Source organism: Asterias rubens, chromosome 12, assembly GCF_902459465.1.
Source record: "Asterias rubens chromosome 12, eAstRub1.3, whole genome shotgun sequence".
Lineage (NCBI taxonomy): Eukaryota > Metazoa > Echinodermata > Asteroidea > Forcipulatida > Asteriidae > Asterias > Asterias rubens.
The window spans coordinates 8,617,335-8,641,841 of NC_047073.1; the positions used below are offsets into that span (position 1 = coordinate 8,617,335).

Here is a 24,507-nt window from a genome sequence, read left to right on the forward strand (position 1 = left end):
GTTGTGTAAGGGGTGGGGGGGGGGGTCAAGATAGACCAAAGTAATTTTTAGGAAAATGTTATTTCTCCTGCACTAGTTTTTACCCCTCTCTATTCTGCCCAACATTGGCCAACCCAGCTGATCTTGAAACATGTACGCACCGTTTTAGCATTCTTCTCTGTACGATTAAAAAATAACTTGTCAAAGGTTCCAATGGCTAGTCAGATTATAATGAGTAAATGAGTCTTTTTAGAAAGACTCTTCCTGCATTGACTAAATAAATAGCTCTTGGGTATTTCTTAGGCATTATCTCAAAAACGCTTCCACCAGGTTTAAGTTTATTGTATATATCTACAGTTATATAGGATTCAAACAATCACACGGTTCCATTTACCAAAGGGTTTAAGTTCCCTTTAGGCAGCTATGAAATTTTGCCTTAAACTCGAGTCACAATACGCCAGGGAGGGAGATCGTGAGAGGTCAAGGAAGAAAGACCATGCAAAATAAAACAGGACAAAACATTGTAAATTGCTCATAAAATTCCAGCATCTCAGGGATTTTTATTATTTCATTATCAATACACTTTGGCATAGATTGTTTATACATTACATTGTCTAATGTCCTCATATTCCCTCATAGTAATAGCGCCTTATTAAACAGCAACAATCTGGGGTATTATTCTAATTTATTTCATATTGAGCATTCCATCAGTGACACAGCAAAATATTTTCAAAGAGGCATTTTAAATTATAAAAAATTGTTAAATAGATAAATTTATAACAAGCCATACACACATACTGCGAGTTAGATTTGGCTAACACATTGTACTGTATTTGGTAAAATGAAATGTTTGGTCACAAGTTACTGCTTAAAATTTGATTTCCCGAGACATTTCCTTTGCCACTTGGTTCGGGGCAAGCTTTTGTATGGTCCTGCAAAAGGTTCCTTGAGATGAACCCGATCTTTCCATGTTCTGATGAACAAATTTGATGAAGTAAACCTTTGTCCCCTATTATGTTGAATGTCATTCTAAACATCTCCCTGATCATTGTCTGAAATCTCCCCCGATTGTATATTTAGGCTGCTCTAGGGGATAGCAACTGTCTCTATAGTCTATTAAGTAATTCAAATTTAAGCAGCAACTTAGGGCCCAATTTCATAGCGCTGCTTAGCGGCCGATTTTTTTGCTTGCTGTGCGATTTCTATTTCATAGCGCTGCTAACTGCAAGTACACGAAAAGGCATGCTAACCGTCTGGTGCTTACCGCACGAAAATAAATGACGTCACAATGCAAATCCACGGTAAACACGCAATATGGCTGCCCAATTTTTCTGCTAACCTGTGAAATACGCTAAGGCTTAAGCAAATTTGTCTGCTAAAGTAAGCACACAAATTTTCTTACTGTTAAGCAGCGTTATGAAATTGGGCCCTGGGACTAAGCAAGTCAGAGTACCAGACACTAGTCCAATCTTACTCACCAATGGCTTATTAATACCATGCACAGAAAAACAGCTGCACCATGTTATGAGCATCACATCCTTAAACAATAATCCTGGATGCTAATGAATACTAGCCACACTGCCGTGGCAACAGAATGATGCATACATTTGTATGATATGACATTTGATGTTGATATTGTTGATATTGTAAGATGAGATACCAAGTCATTAAACTTCTACAACTTTTAAAAAAATGCTTTGAAGGGTTCTTTGTAATTTTAATTCTTAATACCCCCCCCCCATGAGATTCAGATAAATTAGACACATATAGTCAGGTTTACATTTTCATCATGTATGTACCACGGTGCACTGCAAATCGAAAAACCCTTATCGATCCACCTTCTTGAACCTTTCACACAATGTTCACCATTTATAGTTTAAATAGAATACATTTATTTTTTAAATAGATTTGAAGGATTCGTTTTGAATGCATATTTTTTTTTTGCCGTTTCAAATTCTTAACTATTCCTTAGAATTAGAAATAATATTTGATAATCAAAATTGTTGTTATTAACCTACAGCCTGCAGGTAGCTGGTAAATTCGGCTCTCGATCATGAATATGTATGAGGTACTAATTTGATCAATTAATAACATACGTTGGAGGCAAGAACTTAAATGCTGATTGTGTCAGGTTACTGGCCTGATGTGACAATTCAATGTGCAAGGTTGAAAATAATATGAAAATGTGAAAAATTCTGGACTCTGGCTGACGATCAAGTGGGTATTTCGAGCCCCACTTCTTATCAGCCAATCAGATCACTGCTGGATTTGAACTTGCCAATCATAGTAATAACAAACTTAAAAGTTAAGTGCACCAACTTTTACTGTAAGTATAGTGTAAGCATAAACACAAAAAGGGAGACCACCAAAAAGGGCGAGATAACTCAGTTGGTAGAGCTTCGGACCGTCGCAGGTTAAAGTTCCGTCCGTGTAAACTTCTGTTTTTGTTTGACCCCAAAAATGTTACACACAGATCACGAACAAGCCATAAAAACCTGTTTAAGTAAGATAAATGATGGGGGAAAAAGAAGAGTTTGAGAGAAATAAAACTTGCAGCTAAAATATTAAATGAAGTAATTTAAATTAAATACTCTAATCCCGCAAAAAGGAAACGGAGGACTATTCAGAATAAAAAGCTACTCTTTTCTTTTAACTTAAAAATCCTTTCACTTTAAATCTGGATTGAGCCCCGGAGCTCCTTTAGCAGCAGTTTGCAGATGAAGTTTTTTTTATAAAGAAAAACACTGTCCGACTTTATTTTATTCGTAGGCTTCCATCGGAGGGCATGCACACACAAGATTCTGATCTCCGTAAACGTCATCGATACGGCCGACTGATGGCCAGAACTTGGAATCTGGTTTGACAAACTCCTGAAGAAAGAAAAAAAAATCAGAAGTAGTGCAATGGTATTTAGTCTCTAGTAAGTAGAGATTATCAAATTCAAAATAGATGGGGATTAAGCCTGGCTCATGATTGCTGGAAATGCGAAGCGATTTTTGCTGTCACAGGGCTGTTTTCGCAGCGAATGTTTCCCAGGAGTTGAACACAGTGATTGTTATGATAGCTAGTATCCTTCAGACTTGAACATATGAAATACAACTTTAATTTAACTTTTTTTCCAGAGCTTTATTCCTTTATACCTTTACATAAATGAATGAAAGAAAAGAGGGTGTTTTTTTTACCACAAATACTGAATATTAGAATCGGAGTAACAATAATAATAATATCAAAGTCTTATTATAGCGCACGTATCTACCAAACAAGTACTGAGTATGTACAAACTTTCAGAAAGATAGGTTATTGCAGTGATGAATGCCGAGACCAAATTATGTAGCACTTTATAAGGGTTTAAGTGCTACGGCGCATACTGCAGTCACAGCCAGGATCACCGGGGCAAACCCCTTCTCTTTTTTGATAAGTGCACTGGGTTCTTTTACAAGTGTTACACAACACATGGGACCAACGGTCCGAAGGACGAAGCAATGGTTAAGTGTCAAGGCTGGGGATTCGAACCCACACTCTGCTGATCAGAAACACCAGAGTTTGAATTCGGTGCTCTTAACCGCTCGGCCATATCACTTCCACATTTTCAGTCAAGTATCCATCGAATACATGTGCATGACTTTGAGTACAGGTTACTTGTTAATAGTGTATAGAGTACAGACTTTAAGTATGGGTACTTGCTAGTCTTGCTGCCTCGCTTAGCATGATTTTCCTGGGCTTAATAATTTGTACAATGCACAATAAAGGCCCTACTGTGTGCTTACCATAGGAAATGCTGCTTGCTCCCTAGTATACGGCCATGGCCAGTGGTTGGCCATCACAATACTCTGAGAATTTCGCTTAGCATGATTTTCCTGGGCTTAATAATCTGTACAATATACAATAAAGGCCCTACTGCGTGCTTACCATAGGAAATGCTGCTTGCTCCCTAGTATACGGTCATGGCCAGTGGTTGGCCATCACAATACTCTGAGAATTTCGCTTAGCATGATTTTCCTGGGCTTAATAATCTGTACAATATACAATAAAGGCCCTACTGCGTGCTTACCATAGGAAATGCTGCTTGCTCCCTAGTATACGGCCATGGCCAGTGGTTGGCCATCACAATACTCTGAGAATTTCGCTTAGCATGATTTTCCTGGGCTTAATAATCTGTACAATATACAATAAAGGCCCTACTGCGTGCTTACCATAGGAAATGCTGCTTGCTCCCTAGTATACGGCCATGGCCAGTGGTTGGCCATCACGATACTCTGAGAATGAGGAGCGTTCTTTAGAGGGCTCTGCTCCAAGGCAATCTTCCCGTCATTGATTTCTGCAATTTCTTCCCGGATATCTGTACAAACCGGAGACACAAAATAATTGACATAATTGTGAAGCCCAGGTGGTTAATTACTGTTAGAGTTTTGAGTTTTCAGATCATACTTAGGAAAGTACATGTATGATCGAGAAATGTTCTCTTTTGAGTTTTGTATTCTGTGAATCAGAATACAATAAGATTGAAAGTTTTCATTGATTGTTTTACTCTTATCTAAAACGAAATCTCAGGATAGTAACAGAGTTTGCAAAAAGGAGCAAACAAACAATTCATTCATCAGCAGTTGTTTCACCCTTTCATGCACCCTTTTCTGTTGGTGGGAAATTTATCATATGGACACATTTATTGTTCAATTGGGGTTGTTTTTTTTTGCAAATGGTGTCCCCCCCCAAAAAAAAAAACAATCCTAATAGTACACTCAGTTAGTTTTCCGATTCTGATGACTGTGTGGCCGTGCAATCTTTATGTTTCCTTTTACAAATGTTTTCCTGTCAGCGCATGGAAGAGTTAAATTTCAAAACAAATACATGTATGTCCCTTTGGCCAGTACAAAAATAAGATCTGTTTGTTAACTGTTAAAAAAAATTTTAAAAACACCTTAAAGAGAGGTGCGTAATGTTTTCATTAGAAACTAGACACTAGACCTTTTTTTGTGGTAAAGTACTTACAGAGCAGTGCATCACAGAACCGGTCCAGCTCTGACTTGTCTTCACTCTCTGTAGGCTCGACCATGAGGGTGTTGGTTACCGGCCAAGACATCGTCGGTGCATGAAACCCTATACAATCACAAACATAAACAATGTATATTAAATGGTGTTGTAGTTGGTAACCTGTTTTTAGCAACAGTCTGAGAGCAGCAGATACATGCAATTATAAAAATTGTGAACTTTGTGACATTAAGGCTGGCCTATTTTATCTACATGTATTTAAGTGGATGATACTGAACAATCACATAATAAAAGGGTTGACTGGTGAATCATAGTTTATAGCTGGCATAGTTTATCCATCATTCAAAGCAACTGAGAAAGATATTGATAAGATGTATAGCAGCTTTGGATAAAATAATACATTTTGAGGATCTTTTCACTTTGGATTACAGCGTTTATGAAAAAAAAAATCACTTTTCATCCCCACAAATTTGAATCAGAGAGTGTTACTGACAAAAACTTTTCTCATGTTATGTATTCCAATTGCAGTGGACATAGCCGCTCCAGATTTTTTCGGAAATGATCTCAAAAATGCTACCACCTTTTGAAAAGAATATGTTCACAGGTAAAAAGTCTTCTGGTATATATCTTCAATTTCATAGGATTGAAGACAAAAAAACAGTGGGTTCCAATTACCAAATGTTACTTACCAAAGTCTTGTAACCTCTTAGCAATGTCGGTTGCTTCCACTCCACACATTTGCTTGAACTCGCGAGTGTCTAAAATAAACTCATGAGCGATGAACCCTGAAAAAGGGAAACATGAAGATGATGATTTAACCTCGGTGATTGGAAGAAGGTATTCTTTCAAACTCTCGAGATTTTTGAGAAACTTTTGGGGAGAAATCGGTCCCAAAAAATTACAGCATTTCAGACAACATTATTTCTCGGATTCAATATTTTGATTATCATTTTTGATCTGTATCTTAGAGTGCTTTGCATGTTAAGGGGAAAGCAATTTGTTAATGAACTTTTTATTGTGAATTTATTATTCTGTACCAAATTTATTATACATACCGAACAGGGTGTTATCTTTAATATTTCCCAGTTATTGATTATAAACCAGATAAATTATCAAGAAACGATTAATTTAATCATCATTACGACCTACCCTTGTGTCCTTTGTAGAGGATTTTGTAGGGCCCTTCTAGCCTTTTCATCATGTAGTTGGCGTTCAAGATGGCAACCTCTGATGCCACTCGTAGACCATGGCCACCCATCATCTAAAGTAAAGCAAATAACAAACATGATCTACAAGGGGGGAAAGACTCTAGTCAAAATTGAAACTTTGCATTGGCCACTGATTACAGAACTGCTTCATTTTTAACTTGCTCTTTTTGTTTACAGATGCATTTTGTCACATTTCAAGTAACGACAGTTAAGAATAAGATATTCGGAAGTATAAATTTAACAACATGGTTTAAAAACTTTTCTGGTCTCGCGTAATTGAGATGAGAACATTAATTTCTCAAATGAATTTAGAATCTCAAAAATAAGTTAATGAGGGAAAAGAATGAAAGAACTAAAAAATGCAAGGTCCAAACCTTAAGATACGCCCATGAGATGGGTAGAATAGAGGTAGAGCCCCAGGGTGCTGCGCTGATGACGCCCACAGGTCCCGCATTGGGCTCTGTGGTACTCGTTGGTGGGATGACAGGGTTAGTGGGAAAGAAAGGCGTCAAATGCTTCTTCCTGTAAATGCAAACAAATTGGTTTGAAATTCAATTGTTCACAATGAAGCAACAAGTTATTGCAGGCATAATATTCTCTTCCTACTTTAGTCTGATTTCCGATTCTGTTTTTGCCTTTGGAAAAATCAGAAAAACTGTCATTAAACAGCCTGAAAAGTCTATTAAACCCTTCTAGTAGTTCAGCCCTTATCAGTACTAATGTTCCTACTTTTTTCCAAGAACTAATCATGCCTCTTACTTATTGGTCAGATAAATAAAACTAAATGAAGAAATAAGAACACCATCTTTAAGAATGGTAAAGGTTTATAATTTCTTTGAGTAAAATATTTAACGATAGTTTATAGTCTCTATCTACATGTAGGAGTATAGATTGGCACTTTACATATGCGACAGATTTTCCAACCCAATGACCAATGCAACTACATGTAGTTAGAAACCTTGGTAATTGCTTCTGGTCGGTCAACAACTTGACAAAACCCCTCCCTTTTTTTCTTTTAACCACAATAAACCATAAAGTGGTGTTTGAAGCGTTGCATGGTGTGGTAAACAAATAAATAAATACTACAAACAAGTAGTCATTTTGCGGGTACAACCATGTATTAAATCTCCTTTGTGAGAGTGTTGGCTCTGAAAAGGGCCGGTATGGTCTCAACGTTTGGACAGTATACTCTGCTTGTCTTTTTTTAAAAACAACTTAATATCGCAAAATCAACCAACTACTCACACTCCAATGGGGCCCATTCCCGGTCCCCCACCTCCGTGTGGTATGCAAAACGTCTTATGCAAATTCAAGTGAGAGACGTCGCCCCCGTAGTCCCCTGGCCTGCAGATACCGACTTGTGCGTTCATGTTAGCACCGTCCACGTACACCTGGCCCCCGCAGTCGTGGATCAGCGCGCACATGTCTTTGATATCCTCTTCAAAGATCCCATTGGTGGATGGATAGGTGATCATGGTTGCTGCAAGGTCGTCCTTGTACGTCGTCGCCTGATTGGTGGATCCAAACATAAATTAACATAATTAATCAAGGAATTGACTGTATGTGTCACCTCAAAACCAACTTCTTTCTGTGAGTTTGTGCAGAGCACGCTGAATTGAGTTCCTCAGAATAGTTTTTAACTTGTGTTTATCTTTGGTTTTTTAACAATACTTCGAAGTGAAATGTTTCTCGAATGCTTTATACGATCAAAAGCTGCCGTAGGCTTGTAACAAAACGTTTCTATTGCTATTAACTTTAAGCGTGACTATGTAATGTGTACCTTCCCTTCTAAAGAATTGATCACAAAACCGACTTTGTCCTTGGAGCCCCTTGTTTATTTTGTATCTCAAAACAATGGATTTGTTCTCACCTGTTTCTTGAGGTCATCAAAATCAATGCTGCCGTTTGGTAGGACCTTGACTGGTTTGACAGTCATACCAGCGAGGCTAGCGCTGGCTGGATTGGTACCATGGGCAGAGGTAGGGATCAGACATACCTATAACAAGAGAGTTTTCATATAAATAATAGTACAGCAGTTGCAGGTTGGTTGGCTTCTGACTGGCAACCCGAACAAATATATACTGAGAAAATAGGGAGACTGCCACTCACTACGGAATAGCTCATTTTGTAAAATTATTTTTGACAAAGTTTTGGATACTAAAAAAAACCTCTTTTCCAACTAAATTTCAGAAAGTAAACCCCCAAAACTTCATTTGGAAGTAGTTCTGTTTTGACCCAAGCGACCCTCAACTCTAAATCATAGCGATGGGGGGTGGGGGTGATGTTACATACCCTTCTGTGTCCCTCTCCCTTGCTGGCAAGGTATGCCATGATGACCATAAGACCTGTGTACTCGCCCTGGGCACCACTGGAGAACAATATCAGAACAGGTCAATATCAAATGGAAGAGGAATTTTTTGGTAGTGAAAGATAGTATCCAATGAGGGCGGTTATTATCATATAGAGGAGGGCAATATAAGATGGATGAGTTTAGTGTTAAATGGAGGAGGAAGGAAAATATGAAAATGAAGTGGACAAGATATCAATATGATAGAAGGGCCATATCAAATGTAATTGCATAATATCAGATGGAGGACATCAAGCATAGATTAAGGTCAATGTCAGATGGAGGGCAATGTCAGATGGAGGGCAATATCAGATGGAGGGCAATATCAGATGGAGGGCATTTTCAGATGGAGGACAATATCAGATGGAGGGCAATATCAGATGGAGGACAATATCAGATGGAGGGCAATATTAGATGGAGGGCATTATCAGATGGAGGACATTATCAGATGGAGGACAATATCAGATGGAGGGCAATATTAGATGGAGGGCAATATCAGATGGAGGGCAATATCAGATGGAGGGCATTTTCAGATGGAGGACAATATCAGATGGAGGGCAATATCAGATGGAGGACAATATCAGATGGAGGGCAATATTAGATGGAGGGCATTATCAGATGGAGGACAATATCAGATGGAGGGCAATATTAGATGGAGGGCATTATCAGGTGTAATTGAACAATCATAAGATGGAGGCCAGTATCAGATGGATGAAAGTATGAGATAGAAGAGGTCAATATGAGATTATGGTATTATACAAATGAGGCCAATATAGATGGAAGTCAATAAAAGATGGAGGTCAATTTCAGATGGAGGTTAATATCAGATGAAAGTCAGAGAAAATCAGATGAAATACACAGAATCAAAATGTCCCTATTTTTCCTTCTAAATGATGAAGTTGTAACCAATGCTCAAATCTTCCACTTCATGTTTAGAAACCTGATAGTGTTATGAACTATGGTGGGAATGAATTATAAACAATTCTCAAGATTCACAAAATGTTTCAAACTTACTTATTGAAAATTCCATCCATGAGAAATAATTAAGGCAATAATCTAAACAATAAAACCCAAGCACTTATTTGGTTAACTTTGATAGAAACGTGTTATTTTTTATTTTATGATATCCTCAACTTAAAGCAAACTCTGCTCCACTTGCGGGACCTGCAGCCGATTTCACAAATTAATCCTATCTTGAGTTAGGACGAGTAACTCGTCCTAGTTTAGAATGGGTTCAATGCGTCCTACGTCTTCGGTTACACATCTCTACTCATCCTAAGTCCTAAGATTACTCCTAAGTTAGGAAGAGTTTGGTGAAATCAACAGCAGATACTATAAAAACCGATGAGGAACACAAAGTCACAGGGGATAGAAAGGATGATACCAAATGTTTGTTGATTTTTCTTGATATACCTGTTAGGCTGGAAGCAGATGTTATCATAGCCAGTGATTTCGCAGAGATCATGCTCAAGTTCCTCTAGTAGAACCTGATATCCCAGGGCTTGGCTGACCGGAATGAAGGGATGAAGGCTGCTGAACTTTGGCCAAGAGATGGGCTGCGGCATTACCAAGGAAGAAAAGAAATTAGTTCATTCCCTCTAAATAACAATAAAAATAATCATTTTCTTAACTAGGCATCTCAAAGCACTGAATTTTCGATGTTTCTACAGTTCCTTTCCTCAGCTTCATTAGTCGTTACATTTTTGAGAAAAAAAGTGAAAATCACAGAGCTATGTTTTTAGGAGAGTCACGCAAATACCGGTACTGGTAAACACGTTGTACATGCTAAAATAATTGTTGTATCACTCGTTTCTCAAAAACCACAGCACCTCAGCAAGTAATATTTTAAGAGAAGCTTTCTACCATCATTATTTCAAACTGTGTAAATTTACAAAAAGTACCCAATATAGGAAGAATATGATATGCCTACTTACAACTGTACATGTAGTTGCATCAGGAACATTGGAAAACCAACTGTAAACCTTTGGAGCAACTTGGCCACAGCTATCAAAATGGACATGACCCAAGATATGACAGAATAGACCCCTTGCATGTGACGTCACACGCTAAAAAAAACGCCCTCACTGGGGTCAAAAAGCGCCCTGACTCGGGACAAAGGAGGTAAATGATGGGCCGATAGCTATGCTTAAAAACATACGCATGAGCGCAGCGTCTCTGTAGCATTACGCACTATTCAAGCGGTCCTTTGCACATGCTGGACCGTTCCTTTGGAATCAGTTGCCCCCCACACATTCGGGAGAGTAGCATCGTGGACACATTTAAAGACAGATTGAAATTCCATTTGTTTCAAACAGGTTTTCAGTAGTTGTTGTTCTTTCTTTTGTTTCCCTCTTCCCTCTGTTGCTTTTTTCATCTTCTTTTCATGCGCTTTGAGCACCTTATTAAGTGGATATTGCGCATCGTAAATAATCCTTATTATTGTTATTATTGCTATTATTATTGTAATGTTTATCCAACTATCTTACCATCATCTGGGTTGTGCTGTTGAGTTTCATTGTACAGGATCCCAATGGAATCATTGAGTGTGCAAGAGACAAATCCTTATTCTCCAACATCTTCATATATCGCACTATAGAGGTCTCTGAGTGATGCCTGAAATGTACAAAAGTTTCTCATTCCACAGATTTTTTATTTATTTAGTACACACCCAACACCACAATTCGTGCCTATAACAAGGAAGGATATGAAACGAGAGACGGAAAGTGTTCAGCTTTAGATTCGGGAAGAAAACCCAAAACAGCGGAAACCCATTTTGGCAAAAAACTAGTTCGCAGTGAATGGACTTGTAAAAAAAGCTGACAGACTAGTTAATTTATTGATGGTTTATTAAAATTTAACTTGTAGCCAATGGCTAAATTGTGTCAACATACATGTTATACAGTAAAATATTTAAAATTATTATTATTATTATTATTATTAACTGCTACCTGGGCAAAAGTTTGGAAATTAGCTGGGACTACTACTTTGGTTTAGTGGATCGAGGCGACTTCTTGTTATTAACTTCGCTGCCCCAGAGTGAATTCTTAATTGGTCTAACTGTGTATGAGAATGAGACTAAATAAACTAAAAGTTAACTCGACCAAGTGACTTGTCAATGAAAGAGTTACTAGACTCTTTCCTTTAGTCTAGGCTTGGTTTACTTACGTGTTAAACACAGGATGTTCAAGGTAGGGGGTCGATCGTTTATGCCTAGTCTCTGTAATGGTATCCGGTGGGTGATCCCCTGGGAACGAGTCAGCAATATCTGCCTGTAATCGACACAGACACAAAAATGTATAAGTGACACTGGATAATTAACGAGAAAAAAACTTATCAACCAATTTGTGTGCAGAAAATAGTTCATTAAATATAATAAACCTTATGGGAAGACCATGTACACAACAGTGACCTATATGGTGACTTCTACACATCTCAATGAATATCACGGAGAGGAGGATGGGTCTGGTAGGCCACTGCATTGGACACCCAGAGCAGGCTGCTCATCACACCATCCTGAGGAAGCCAAATCAGGGAAACTGGCAGAAGGGAAGGGAGGCAAGCCACATTCATCAACATTTTATGGTGGGATGTTGGCCTTAGTGACACAGGGGAGATGAGAACCCTAATGCTGGACAGGAAAGAGTGGAGGGCTGCGACCAAGTCCCGAGTTGGTGTAGGATGGACTACCGCCTCGCATCATCAAACCTTATGCAATGACATTATTTCAGTGGCGATAAATACGAACTGACACTTACCGCAGTTACGTCACAACCGAAGACTTCTAGTAAATCATCCAGGTCATTTTCTTCTACTGTTTCATCCATAGATACCCCAATCTGAAAAAAAAAAAACATGTGAATATTTCAGTTCAAAAGGTAGTCAAGTTTGTCAGACATCACACAAATCCGGAGAGAATATATCCACAAATAATCCCTTGGGTGTCATGACGAGCGAGTAAGAGCACCGAACTCGAGCTCTGTTGTTTTTGTTCAGCAGAGTGTGGGTTTGAGTCCCGGTCGTGACACTTGTTTCTCTGAGCAAGACACTTAACTATAATTGCTTCTCTCCACCCAGGGGTATATGGGTACCTGTGAGGGCAGAGATGGTTCTTGTGATTGATTTAGCTTTAGTAGCGCATATTTGTTGCACAGACTATATACTCCCCAGGGAGCCGAGGTGGTTTAAAGAATTAATTTAATGGTCCAGTGACCAGGTGTAACGATGTTGGAGGGCTTTGAGAAGCCTTTCGGGTGTGTAAAAGCACAATATAAAAACCTATTATTATACTCACAGCACCGTCATCATAATGCCTGAAGTTGATACGCTTCTCTGCTGCCCTCAGTAGGATCTCGTTCTTGTCTCCCGCGCATCGAATCTTGAGTGTATCGAAGAAGAAGTCCCCAGTCTCAACGGTGTGACTTGTTCTTTTCAATCCTTGAGGGCAAAGGTCACATCAAATACATGTTGTTGTTTTTTTGTATGAACCAGGTCATGCAACTTATTTATCATGTCGCATTGTTTTCTTGAGTGCCAAAAATAATATTGCTAATATAGTTAATATATGTTTACTTTAAAAGGGATCAAGTCAAAGCCAACTTTACCATCTTACACATCTTAATGGAAAGAGCATTTATGAACTGCCTTTTGAAATCACTTAAATTTTGGTCTTAAAACTGCCCTATCAAATGTTTGTAAATTAAAATATTGTTTTTTTTCCCCAAATGCATTAAAAAAAGTCAATTTTTATCAATCATCAGTGTTGGGCAAAGATTAATATCAAACAAATCATACTGAACTCTTCTTATAACTCTCAGACGCTAACATCTCCAAAAACCATCGGGTCATTTTTCTTTTAGTCTACTATTAATAACTACATAGCCTACCTTCTGCCAGAATGTGTGTGGCATTGTGGACACGGGTTGCTATGTGATGAAGTCCCTTAGGACCGTGATAAATAGCAAACATTGCAGACATGTTGGCCAGTAGTGCCTAAAACAAACAAAACATTCTTCTAAATTAGTGGCTCTTCCGGGAAAATTAAATCTGCCGTTAATATGAAGGACACGGTCAATGCCCGGATCATCACGCACAGAAACATTTTTTCAGTTGTTTTTATCCAACTGTCAAATAAACTTATCTTGTTGAAGGTTATACACACAGTCCATGTTACCAATGCCATCACAAAGATATCCACAAACCCTGGTGTGGATTTCACAAAAAGTTTACACTCGTCTTATCTCGAGTTAGGACGAGTTACTTGGGACTAGCCTTAGCTACGTTTTTAATATCCTAAAGACTCCTAGGACTATAGTCCTAAGTTAGGACTAGCTTTGTGAAAACGACCCCTGGGGTGGATTTCACAAAGAGTTAGGACTAGTCTTATCTTGAGTTAGGACCAGTTACTCGTCCTAAGTTAGGACTAGTCCTAAGTTAGGACTATCTTTGTGGAATCGACCCCTGGGCTTAGTTTAACTTTTTAGTGATGAGCCTGAACTCACTAGAGAAAAACGGCATGCGTCAAAAACTTGTTCAGCAGTTGTTGTTTTTATCAAAGTTTATGATGAAATTCTTATACACAGTGCCGACTTTTTTACTTCAACAATGTATGTATCTTGGGCCTTCCAAAATCATGTCATGGATCTGTCAGGTACCCTGCATACAGCAATGGCAATGGAAGTTCTAACTCTCATATCACAAAAGGGACCAGCTTGTCTTTTCCTTCTAGCCTCGCTTTACATAGTTATAATGTCTCAAATAAAAGGGAAAAAACAAGATTGATAAACATCGTTAACCCTGAAGTGTACACGGTCAAATCTTGACGCAAACAAGGTGACATTAATGTTTACACATTATTTTTTGTAGTTTAGTTCTTTGGTTTGTTTGTTTTTTGTTCAGCAATCTAATCAAGGACAAACTGTGACGTCATGTGGTGTGTCATGGTCAGGCCTTTTAGTGCATAGAACACAAGTACTGGTGGCCGAGTCATCAGATGTGGGTTTGACTCTCGGTTGTGACACTCGTGTCCTTGAGCAAGAACTCGGAGACTGCTTCTCTTCATCCAGGGGTAAATGGGATCTGGTATAAACAGAGCTGTGGGGACTTTTATATTATGGCACAAAGGTCCCCTCATCGGTTTTCTTTTTTAAACTGGGAATAATAGAACAATAGCAAGTCCCCACAACTCTGTGCACAAAAGAAACTGTGATTGATTTCACTTGGTGCACTTCATACACCTTGCGGCACAGGCTGTATACTCTCAAGGGAGCTTGAAACAAATAGCCCTGTGACCAGGGGTAATAAAGTTGGAGCGCCACAAAGTGAAATATTTAAAGGCCATACAAAAAGCTGCTGTTATTATTTTTAAGCCATTGGACCCTTTCGGTAAACAGTATTGTCCAAGGCCCACACTGTGTGTATCACAACTTCTATATCAAATAACAAACCTGTGAAAATTTAGGCTCAATCGGTCATCGGAGTCGGGAGAAAATAACGGGAAAACCCACCCTTGTATCCGCGCGTTTCGCCGTGTCATGACATGTGTTTAAAATAAATCCGTAATTCTCGTTAACGAGAATTGATATTGTTTTACTGTTTTCTCAAAAAGTAAAGCATTTCATGGACTAATATTTCAAGACAAGTATTTCACCACTACCTTCTGTAAACCCTGTAAGTTATTTGTAAATCTGTGAACTTTTTTTTGTTTGCTGTACCGAAAGGGTCCAATGGCTTTAAACATATATTAAAAAGATGCTACAATGTATGTCAGATTTTTGGGCGATTTGACCCCAAAATTTTGATTTAAAATTCAATAGGTATTTTGATGGGGGTCGAGAAAGTTACAAGCTTTCATCAGAGCCATTGCTCGAAAAAGTCCGCCAATTATTAGTAGCAGTGAAATAAAGTGCTCAAAATAAGTTTTTGTCGGGATCCCGAAAATATATCACGTGACCAATTCTTATAATGTGTTTAATATAAATTTTTGTCATGGTTCCTGACCAATAAAAGTAAAAGTTAAACTTGTTTTCGTTAGAGCGGGTGATACTCTTTGAAATACCATTCACTCAAAAAAATCAATTTTTTAATGTTTGGGGCCAAAAATCTGACAAAGCATCTTTAACAACCAATTGAGCAATGGCCTTACCTGTGCTGTGCATATATTGCTGGTGGCTTTGTCCCTTCGTATGTGTTGCTCCCTGGTTTGTAACGCAAGACGGTACGCAGGTTTGTTGGTAGAGTCTCTGCATTAGAAATTAATGGATGAATTCCATAAGAACTATTTAGAAGGTGCTACAAGAACTATTAGTGCAGTATGAACAGCGCAACATACTTAGGGTTAGGGATGCGGCCTCTGTATCACTTAAACTCTCCCCGTGGCTGCTCTCGCCAATGATGACTAGAGGATTGGAATTAATGTTTTTTTTTCACCAAACCACCAATTAATGTATACAAGCAAAACATGCAAACAGAAGTCCGATATCCCGTTTTAAAAAAGGTGAGCACAACATTTTTGTTTTATTCCCGGTGGTTGTCGTGAGCACAGCAACTTTTTGTTATTCCCGGTGGTTGTCGTTTAACAGCCAAACATTCCTACCTTGTAACTCCAACCAGCCTTCCCGGTAGTTGTCGTTTCAAAGCATCCCTGATGGCAAAGAAGGCGGCGTGCGGCCCTCCATAGCCCAGTGGAACACCGAAACGCTGCGAGTTCCCCACCGCTACGTCCACTCCAAGTTCTCCGGGAGACTTGATGAGTGTTAACGCTAGGAGATCTGTTGCACACACTGTTAATGCCTAGAGAGATCAAATTAAGAGAGATTTATTTGTAAAAACACATTCAAACAACAATTTCAATAAAGTGATAGCCATTTCCATAGCCGTTTTCAAATAAATGAATTTATTCTTAATTTTTCTCTTCTTAAAATGCACATCACATAAATTCCAAACACGTTCAGAGAGGGTGCCCTATGTTTACCAAAGTATTAACTCTTCGGTGTTGAGTTATCAAAAAGATACAATAGGGGATTAGGATACTAGAATTATTGGCAACAAAGTCCAAGAAAGTTTGCCATCTCTTTTTAGTCTAAATTAGGTAAAAATCCTTAGAAAAACTACAGCCAACCGACAAGAATGTATGTAAATATATGGGGAAATGAACCATCTTTGATATAGGATATAATCTGTATCATTTCTCTGGGTTTTTTTTCCAACAAAATAGTAGAACATACTCCATGTTTCTTGGCCGACTCAACCAAATCATGAAAATCATCAATGGTTCCTTCTGTATCTGGATATTGGAACAGGATACCAGCTACATCCTCACTACTGAAATCAACTGTATTTCGATCTACCACTTCAACCTCGATTCCTAACGGCCTGTAAAAAAAAAAATCAGAATAAGATATTTTAAATAATGTTTAATTTGTTTGTTTAATGTAATAATTACATTGGGGATACAAGAATATTAATGTTGTCGCTAAAAAACTCTTGTAGGCCTATTATTTGACTATTTTCTTACAATTTCCCTACAATTCACTTTTTAAAATTTTGAGGTTTAGTAGAATTGACCCTTTGTCATGTAAATCTTACCCTTATATTAAATTTGTCTCCCTTTTTATCAGAAATGGGGTTGAGCCTCTGGGTCCGCCTGACGCTTATTTTGTTTGCCCTTCAAAATTTTTACTAAATTTCTGCTTCTAACTGTAGTGTATTTTAAAACCATATTGCTATTTTTGCTCATGTTTTTTATCCTGCATTTTGTAATGTTTTCTTGGCTGTACAGCGCTTTAAAACAGTGTTAAAGCACTTTATAAATGCATTTCAGGTTAAGTTAAGTTGCAGCATGACACAGCAATTATTAATCAGCCAAAGCATACACTCCCACAATGAATGAGAAACATAACCCGCCCCAAAGAAAGAAAGCAAATATTGAATGAAAGCAAAGAAAAAGACAAAGAACGTGTCCTCCAACTCAATTCTACAATGAATTTTGTCAAGATAAAAAGCCAGGCTGTTATCATTACCTCATTAGGGTTAAAGGTCAAGTTGCAAAAGTTGCACAAAGTTGCACAAAGTTACACAATGTTATTTGTGTTTTTTGTTCGTCTTTTCTTTAGTGTAATTGCTTAAAGTACATTGACTGAAGTGCATGAGCTGATACTATTTGTACAGAATAGGTGGTCAAACTTTACTGCATCTTCTTAAAAAGGTTTTGAGCTTCTTATTTTAAAGAAATTTAAAAAAATATCAATCAAAATGTTTAAGTTCCGGGCTGACTCAGCACTCTGATGTTATAATGCATGTTTAACCCCTGCATGGAACCATGGTCAACTGGTCAAAAGGAATGCAGATTACGCAGCGGCCATCTTGAATTTCTCCTACTGGTATCAATGTTACCGAACCGAGGCTGTGAGAACAAAATAGTCTGGTTCCTAATTGCAAAATGAATATTAGCATTCATTACTGTTATTCGATACAAGGAATATGACCAAGTAGATGGAGGCAGCATGATAATAACCCACTTCTTCTTCGCCAAATCTCTCTAGGAATACAGCAATTTTTATTTTGGTGCTTTTTAAACCCTTTAGACTGTTCATTTCTGTATTATCATCACCATACAAAAATATGGCTAAGATTGTGGCTTTGTTTTCTCATGTCTGAAAAAAAAGTAAAAGAAACAAAATGTTGTTTCTAAAATTTAACATTTCATGCTAAAGGTTTCCTGAACTCCTTGGATATAAACATCTCTGGAAAAGTAGAAAGCTCCCGGGATTAACAGAATGTACAGGGTGCATTTATGATTGGCGTATTTAAGATACCTACCTGGCTCTTGTTTTGACAATGGCTAACGTCTGTGGATGACACTTCTGGTCGACGTAAAATTTCATTCTTTTGGTGTGCCTACAATTAGAGAAATTTAAAAAGTCATTCAAAGTTTTAGCAAATATACACGCAGTAAACGGCCCTTTTAGCGGATGTATATTAGAGGTGAGGCACATACATTTGTACATGTAGGTTAAGAAACCAACAGAATCTCCTCAATAGAAACTTTGATAAGTGAATTTATAAAAAACCTGCGATGACAACACTCTCTTGTTAAGTTATAGATTAAACACATACACTTAAAGGCAGTGGACACTATTGGTAATTGTCAAAGACTAGCCTTCACAGTTGGTGTATCTCAACATATGAATAAAATAACAAAACTGTGAAAATTTGAGCTCAATCGGTCATCGAACTTGCAAGATAATAATGAAAGAAAAAACACCCTTGTCACACGAAGTTGTGTGCGTTTTGATGGTTGATTTCGAGACCTCAAGTTCTAAATCTGAGGTCTCGAAATCAAATTCATGGAAAATTACTTCTTTCTCAAAAACTATGGCACTTCAGAGGGAGCCGTTTCTCACAATGTTTTATACTACCAACCTCTCCCAATTACTTGTTACCAAGTAACGTTTTATGCTAATAAATATTCTGAGTAATTACCAATAGTGTCCACTGCCTTTAATAGTTCCAAGCTATACAGACATCCAACAGATTGATTGAATTTGATAAAAATGGAAAATAACTTTGAAGGCAAAAGGTCATTTATTGCGCTTACAAGGCTTGGGGAATATCTGAAGAGGCATGGGGCTTATATTGGCAGCACTTGCCCCATGTTACTCTAGTCTTCATTCAAGACAGGTTAAGGAGGGTAAAATACAAATTTAGGAAAACTTTTCTACTAAATATTAAATTTGCGTCTGGGAAAAAGAACTTACATGTGTCATTCTACACCAATGTGTGTTTTTTTAAAGGCACTCTTCACTCAGTACTTAGTAGAGAGAACTTTCTGAATACGAACTTTCCAATCAAGAATCAATCCCACCTGAGAGACTTTTTATTTCTTACCTGCCACACAATGTCATGGCCTCAGCAGCAGCTGTCCCCTCATCCAGGAGAGATGAGTTAGCGATGTCTAACCCAGTCAAATCTGTCACCATCGTCTGATAGTTCAGCAGGTTTTGTAGTCTACCCTGGGCTATCTCGGGTTGGTATGGGGTGTACTGGGTTGTCCTGCAATCAAAAGTGCATGATAGTTGTAATCTAACCCGGGCAAACTCGGGTTGGGATGGGGTGTTTTGGGTTGTTCTGCATTCAAAGGGGGGTAATGGTACAATAGGTTTTGTAGTCTACCCTGGGCTATCTCGGGTTGGTATGGGGTGTACTGGGTTGTCCTGCAATCAAAAGTGCATGATAGTTGTAATCTACACCAAGCAAACTTGGGTTGGTATGGGCATGGTATGGGGTGTTTTGGGTTGTTCTGCATTCAAAGGGGGTAATGGATCAATAGGTTTTGTAGTCTACCCTGGGCTATCTCGGGTTGGTGTGGGGTGTATTGGGGTGTCCTGCAATTAAAGGGGGGTAATGGTACAATATGTTTTGCAGTCTACCCTGGGCTATCTCGGGTTGGTATGGGCAGACATGCCAACCTCTGGGATCACAAAACTGTATTCTGAAACCCCAAAACCTGTATTTTGCATCAAAAACCTGTATTTTTTTGTTAAACACGCGTAAACGTAGTGTTAAGCCCCGAGACAGGCAAAATAGAGGTGTGAAGGCCATTAAGTTATCAAACAGCCTAATTACACCAGTTAGTTAAAAAAAAAAAAAAAATTTTTAAATAAAAAAAATTCATAGAAAAAATTAAAAATTGGGCAGAGGTTTCCCTACGGGTGGTTAACCCAATGGAACAGGTTTTGTATGAAAAAAAGATATTGATAAATCTAACTTAAAGACATTGATTAATCATATCCTATTTCATATAGAAACCCTTGTCAATTAATTAAATATCATTTTCTTTGTCAAAAGAAGACAAGTACAAAACAAAACCAATTTAATTTCAATGAAGAAGACAAAAAATAATCATCCCAAAAAGTTTCGTTTGTTGTATTTGGGGGCATAGTTCTTAAATTTATCTTATAAAAATCTCGCTTCAGGCGCTCTATATCTTTTGTGTCTTTATTTTGGCAAAAAATTCTTTTGCAAACTCGATTCGTCCGTTCACAAAACGACCGATACCATATAAGGGCATTTGACAACAGCGCCCTCTGTTGTTCAATGAATTGTGTTAGATGGGTTCCCTGTGAAATCGGGACGTCAGATAAACTGGCGTGTAGATAGTATGCAATGCAGGTTTGTGCTACTAGCGTGCGTGCAATGATGGATGCGAGGGAATCTCTGTTGCGCTGTGGTGAAAGTTGAATAAGGAATACCCCCGTGGAATAATAGAGTTCACTGGATAATCATTATCGGCCGTAAGTAGTCGGCCGAAAACTTGTTTGTGTCAATAACAAAATATTGAACTTGAGTTAAAAAAGGGCACGACGGCCAACTGGGATAAAATTGTATTTTTGCGGTGGCGATGCTCAAAACCGTTTTTTTTTTGCAAAACCCGTATACCTGTATTGTTTACAAAAACCCGTACGAAATACGGGAAAAACGTACTAGTTGGCATGTCTGTATGGGGTGTATTGGGTTGTCCTGCAATCAGAAGTGCATGATAGTTGTAATCTAACCCGGGCAAACTCGGGTTGGGATGGGGTGTTTTGGGTTGTTCTGCAATCAAAGGGGGGTAATGGTACAAAAGGTTTTGTAGTCTACCCTTGGCTTTCTCGGGTTGGTATGGGGTGTCAATCGCTTTTGTAGTGTGACCTAGGCTACTTTTGTCTGAAGCCCTGAGCACATTTGCAAAACACTCACATTTGTCAAAACTATCGCAGGGCAAAGCTAGCCCAAGTAAAATTGTGGCTTTAAAAAGGGGCGTATGAATCTACCTTAATGATCTACGACTTACCAGCCAGGATTTTCCAGAATGTTTCTCTGAATGGTGGTCGGTACCCAGCAGTTGTAGTAACCCAGACCGATGTAGCTCCGCCACAACTCATTCTGATCAGATATCTGACGTAGCCTACTTAGTGTCTCTGGTTCACCTTGACAACAAAACCAAAGGCAAACTGTTTGTAAGCACTGAGATAATAATAATGTGAGACATAAGCAAGGCAGTGGACACATTTTACTAAATATAATTATTATCATAAAACCTTTCTTGATAACAAGTAATGGGGAGAGGTTGATAGTATGAAACACTGTGAGAAACAGCTCCCTCCGAAGTGACGTAGTTTTCGAGAAAGAAGTAATTTTCCACGAATTTGATTTCGAGACCTCAGATTTAGAATTTGAGGTCTCAGCTGCACTTTTACTTACAAGGCAGTTTGGAATTGAACAGTTTTTAGTAGCCTAATACATTAGGTGCTGTGTCAAAATAGGCCAATGTGTTGCAATCTACTGCACTCATTTTTGCGGATGCCCACCATCACAACTTTATTTTCCAGGGCCATCATAGCAAGCAACTTTTACAGGTAACTTGGAGGAGGCAATCAACTGCAATGCATGCTACACCCCTTTGGTAGCCTTGTGTTCCCCAAGAAATGTATACATGTGAATATTCAAATGTCAATGGATTCTCTTCTTGGAGATTGTCTAGCTGCCTTACTCCTAAAACAATGTTTATTCCGATGTTCATGGAGAGTGGAGATGACAGCAGAACATACCTCATAGCTCTAGGACTAGGAGTATAGTTGTCTGTACATTGCCTTGTGTGAAATGACCCTAAGATAAGACAACAGTGAACTCTTACTCATGGGAGGGTCAAGGTCCAGCTCTTTCTCGATCCTGATATTGCTTGGTACTGTCTGCTCGATCAACCCTTCCAAACTCTATCAAGAAAAATACAAAATAAAGCCAGATGTTGTTAAAAAATTTCTATGCTGCCCTCCGCCGCGGCCCCTTTGTAATTCCAGGGGTGGATTTTACAAAGATAGTCCTAACTTAGGACTAGTCCTAGGCAATGCTAAGAGATAGGACTGGTCCTAAGTTAGGACCAGTAACTCATCCTAACTTAGGACTGGTCCTATCTCTTAGAATTGCCTAGGACTAGTCTTAAGTTAGGACTACCTTTGTGAAATCCACCCCAGGCCTGTAACTAATGTGCAGTGAAAACATTTTTATTTATGGATGAAGCGCTCAATGAATGATAAAAATTGATGAGGAAAAGCTGCAAAATCTGACAACTATTTTTATACCGAATTTGATCAAAAATACTTTAGTAAAATCATCTTATTTTAAACAGAGTTATGTTTTTGATCATTACAAGTGAAAACTGAAATTCCAGAATACCCTGCCATTTTAACACTGACATAGTTACAAAATCACCCAGAGGAACAAGTATTGCAGATAACACTGGGTGACACTGACAGGGCTCGCAGTCTTTGTAATAATGATTTGATGGATAGAACGATCAAGCGTTTCCACTTGACACAAAAGCTGTAACTGCAGCAAGAGTTGCTGAGTATTCTGGGACTATAGTATTATATTATTATCAACATAATATTAATATTATGTCAATATTTCAAATCAAATATCATATCAATCTTCACTCGGAAATCAAATGTGTTGCCAAACCAACCTGAATCATTCACTTCCCCTAGTAGGTTAGAAAAATCAAAACAAAGAAGGATCTTGAACAAATGTTTCAACGTAATCACAAAACAAAGAAATTGAACTTATTCCCAATTAAAAATATGTATTTAAAGTCAACCTTAACTCAATGATTCTCATATCTTCATTCATCATTCATGATTAACTTTACCTCTGCTCCAATAAAGGAAAGCATTTCTTCAATGTCTGATTCTCTGGGCCCCAGATGACGATCGGGAAAGTAGTCGTGCCTCTTGTAAACTCGATCAAGTTTCCGGGAGTTGGTCCCCGCTGTTGTTTGAGGCCTGGCAAGACTTTGTTGGGAACAAAACCGAACATGATGGGTCCATTTTTGGTTAAAGTTATCCGTACTCACAACACATGTTGACGGCAAAACATTGTTTACTACAGGCGAGGCAGCACCAAAGTGCAATTTTACGCGGGCAGATCCCTTCTCCGCCACGGCACGAAGACGACCAAATCGAAACATGTTGTCACCGTCTAAATTACCACAGCAGCTTTGTCGATATTACGCTTTAAAACAACTGATAGAACAGGGCAATGCCCATGTGAAAGAGAACGTAAATCGGAATGTTTGTGTCCTTCGTTTTGCTTCGATGATGACCTTAATTTCATGATTTCATGTTTGTTATCAACTCGTGACGCAGAGGGGCATGATGTGATGTTTTCCAAAAGCCATCTGATTGGAAAAGTACTGGGTCACTTTCAACCTCGCTCCAAATATTGAGTCCATCCCAAATAACCAATTTAGGACACACCAAACACAAAGAAAAGCACTTGAGAACGAGAAAAATGTATACGTCAGTAACTGGTACTTTGTACGCTAATTTTGCGTTGCTCTACTGACGACAACCAGTTGTTAAAATTAGGTAAGGAGATGTGTACGTCATAGCGACACACCTCCGTGTTGGACCAATAAGATTTGGACAAATTCCAAGTAAAGGCGTACTTTGCATACGCACTTTTTAGTGGGGGTCAGCATGGTCGTGTACTATGAGTTTCAAAGACCAAATTAATATAATCCACCTGTTCAATCAACAAAAACAACAGGAGACAGACAAATGAAGTTACGCAAATTGTTGACAGATTCTCGTTTTTTTTACCGTAATTCTTTTTTTAGTCATTAAAGCTTCAATCAACATGCCTTCGCTGTCACAAGTCAAAAGGTATTTAAACAAAAAATAGATCGACTGATCGCTCTACTCCCACTGACTGCCAAACAGTAGTGTTTTCCCCCCAAAAATGTACATGAAAGGAAGTTTGGTGACACACATGAGCTTAACTGCCCAACACTCGAGTTTCTGGCCCGCGCGGTGGCGGGCCGCAATTTTTCTTCTTCTGCACATACTGACATCCTCATAATTTTGTCCTTATTGTTTTGTTCTTTTAAGATCGAGTAATTTGATTATAATCAAAATAGCACAATATCGGTGACGCAACGATCGGTGGTGG

The 24,507-nt window shown here is 38.5% G+C and overlaps 1 protein-coding gene across 1 annotated transcript; it reads right to left on the bottom strand.

Annotated features, from left to right (window-relative positions):
• Nucleotides 1-1,336: 1,336 nt before the first annotated feature.
• On the bottom strand, nt 1,337-23,746 carry LOC117297954 (glycine dehydrogenase (decarboxylating), mitochondrial-like). The gene is made up of 23 exons (XM_033781151.1): nt 23,207-23,746; nt 22,196-22,274; nt 21,353-21,488; nt 19,408-19,572; nt 18,340-18,417; nt 16,746-16,893; nt 16,115-16,311; nt 15,665-15,761; nt 13,407-13,512; nt 12,815-12,957; nt 12,279-12,359; nt 11,689-11,792; nt 11,010-11,136; nt 9,937-10,079; nt 8,469-8,544; nt 8,047-8,172; nt 7,422-7,684; nt 6,551-6,698; nt 6,118-6,229; nt 5,658-5,753; nt 4,969-5,076; nt 4,173-4,318; nt 1,337-2,849 (listed from the first exon to the last, which is right to left on the bottom strand). Exons 1-23 carry the CDS (start codon nt 23,522-23,524, stop codon nt 2,739-2,741), a joined length of 3,108 nt encoding a protein of 1,035 aa, XP_033637042.1. The 5' UTR covers nt 23,525-23,746; the 3' UTR covers nt 1,337-2,738.
• Between the last annotated feature and the right edge of the window lie 761 nt (nt 23,747-24,507).

Coding starts and splice junctions, on each gene's coding strand:
- LOC117297954 (XM_033781151.1), bottom strand. CDS start 23,524: ATGTTTCGATTTGGTCGTCTTCGTGCCGTGGCGGAGAAGGGATCTGCC. Junction 16,312..16,745: donor AGTCGGCCAAGAAACATGGA/GTATGTTCTACT, acceptor TGATCTCTCTAG/GCATTAACAGTGTGTGCAAC. Junction 6,230..6,550: donor TCTCATGGGCGTATCTTAAG/GTTTGGACCTTG, acceptor GCTTTACTTTAG/ATGATGGGTGGCCATGGTCT.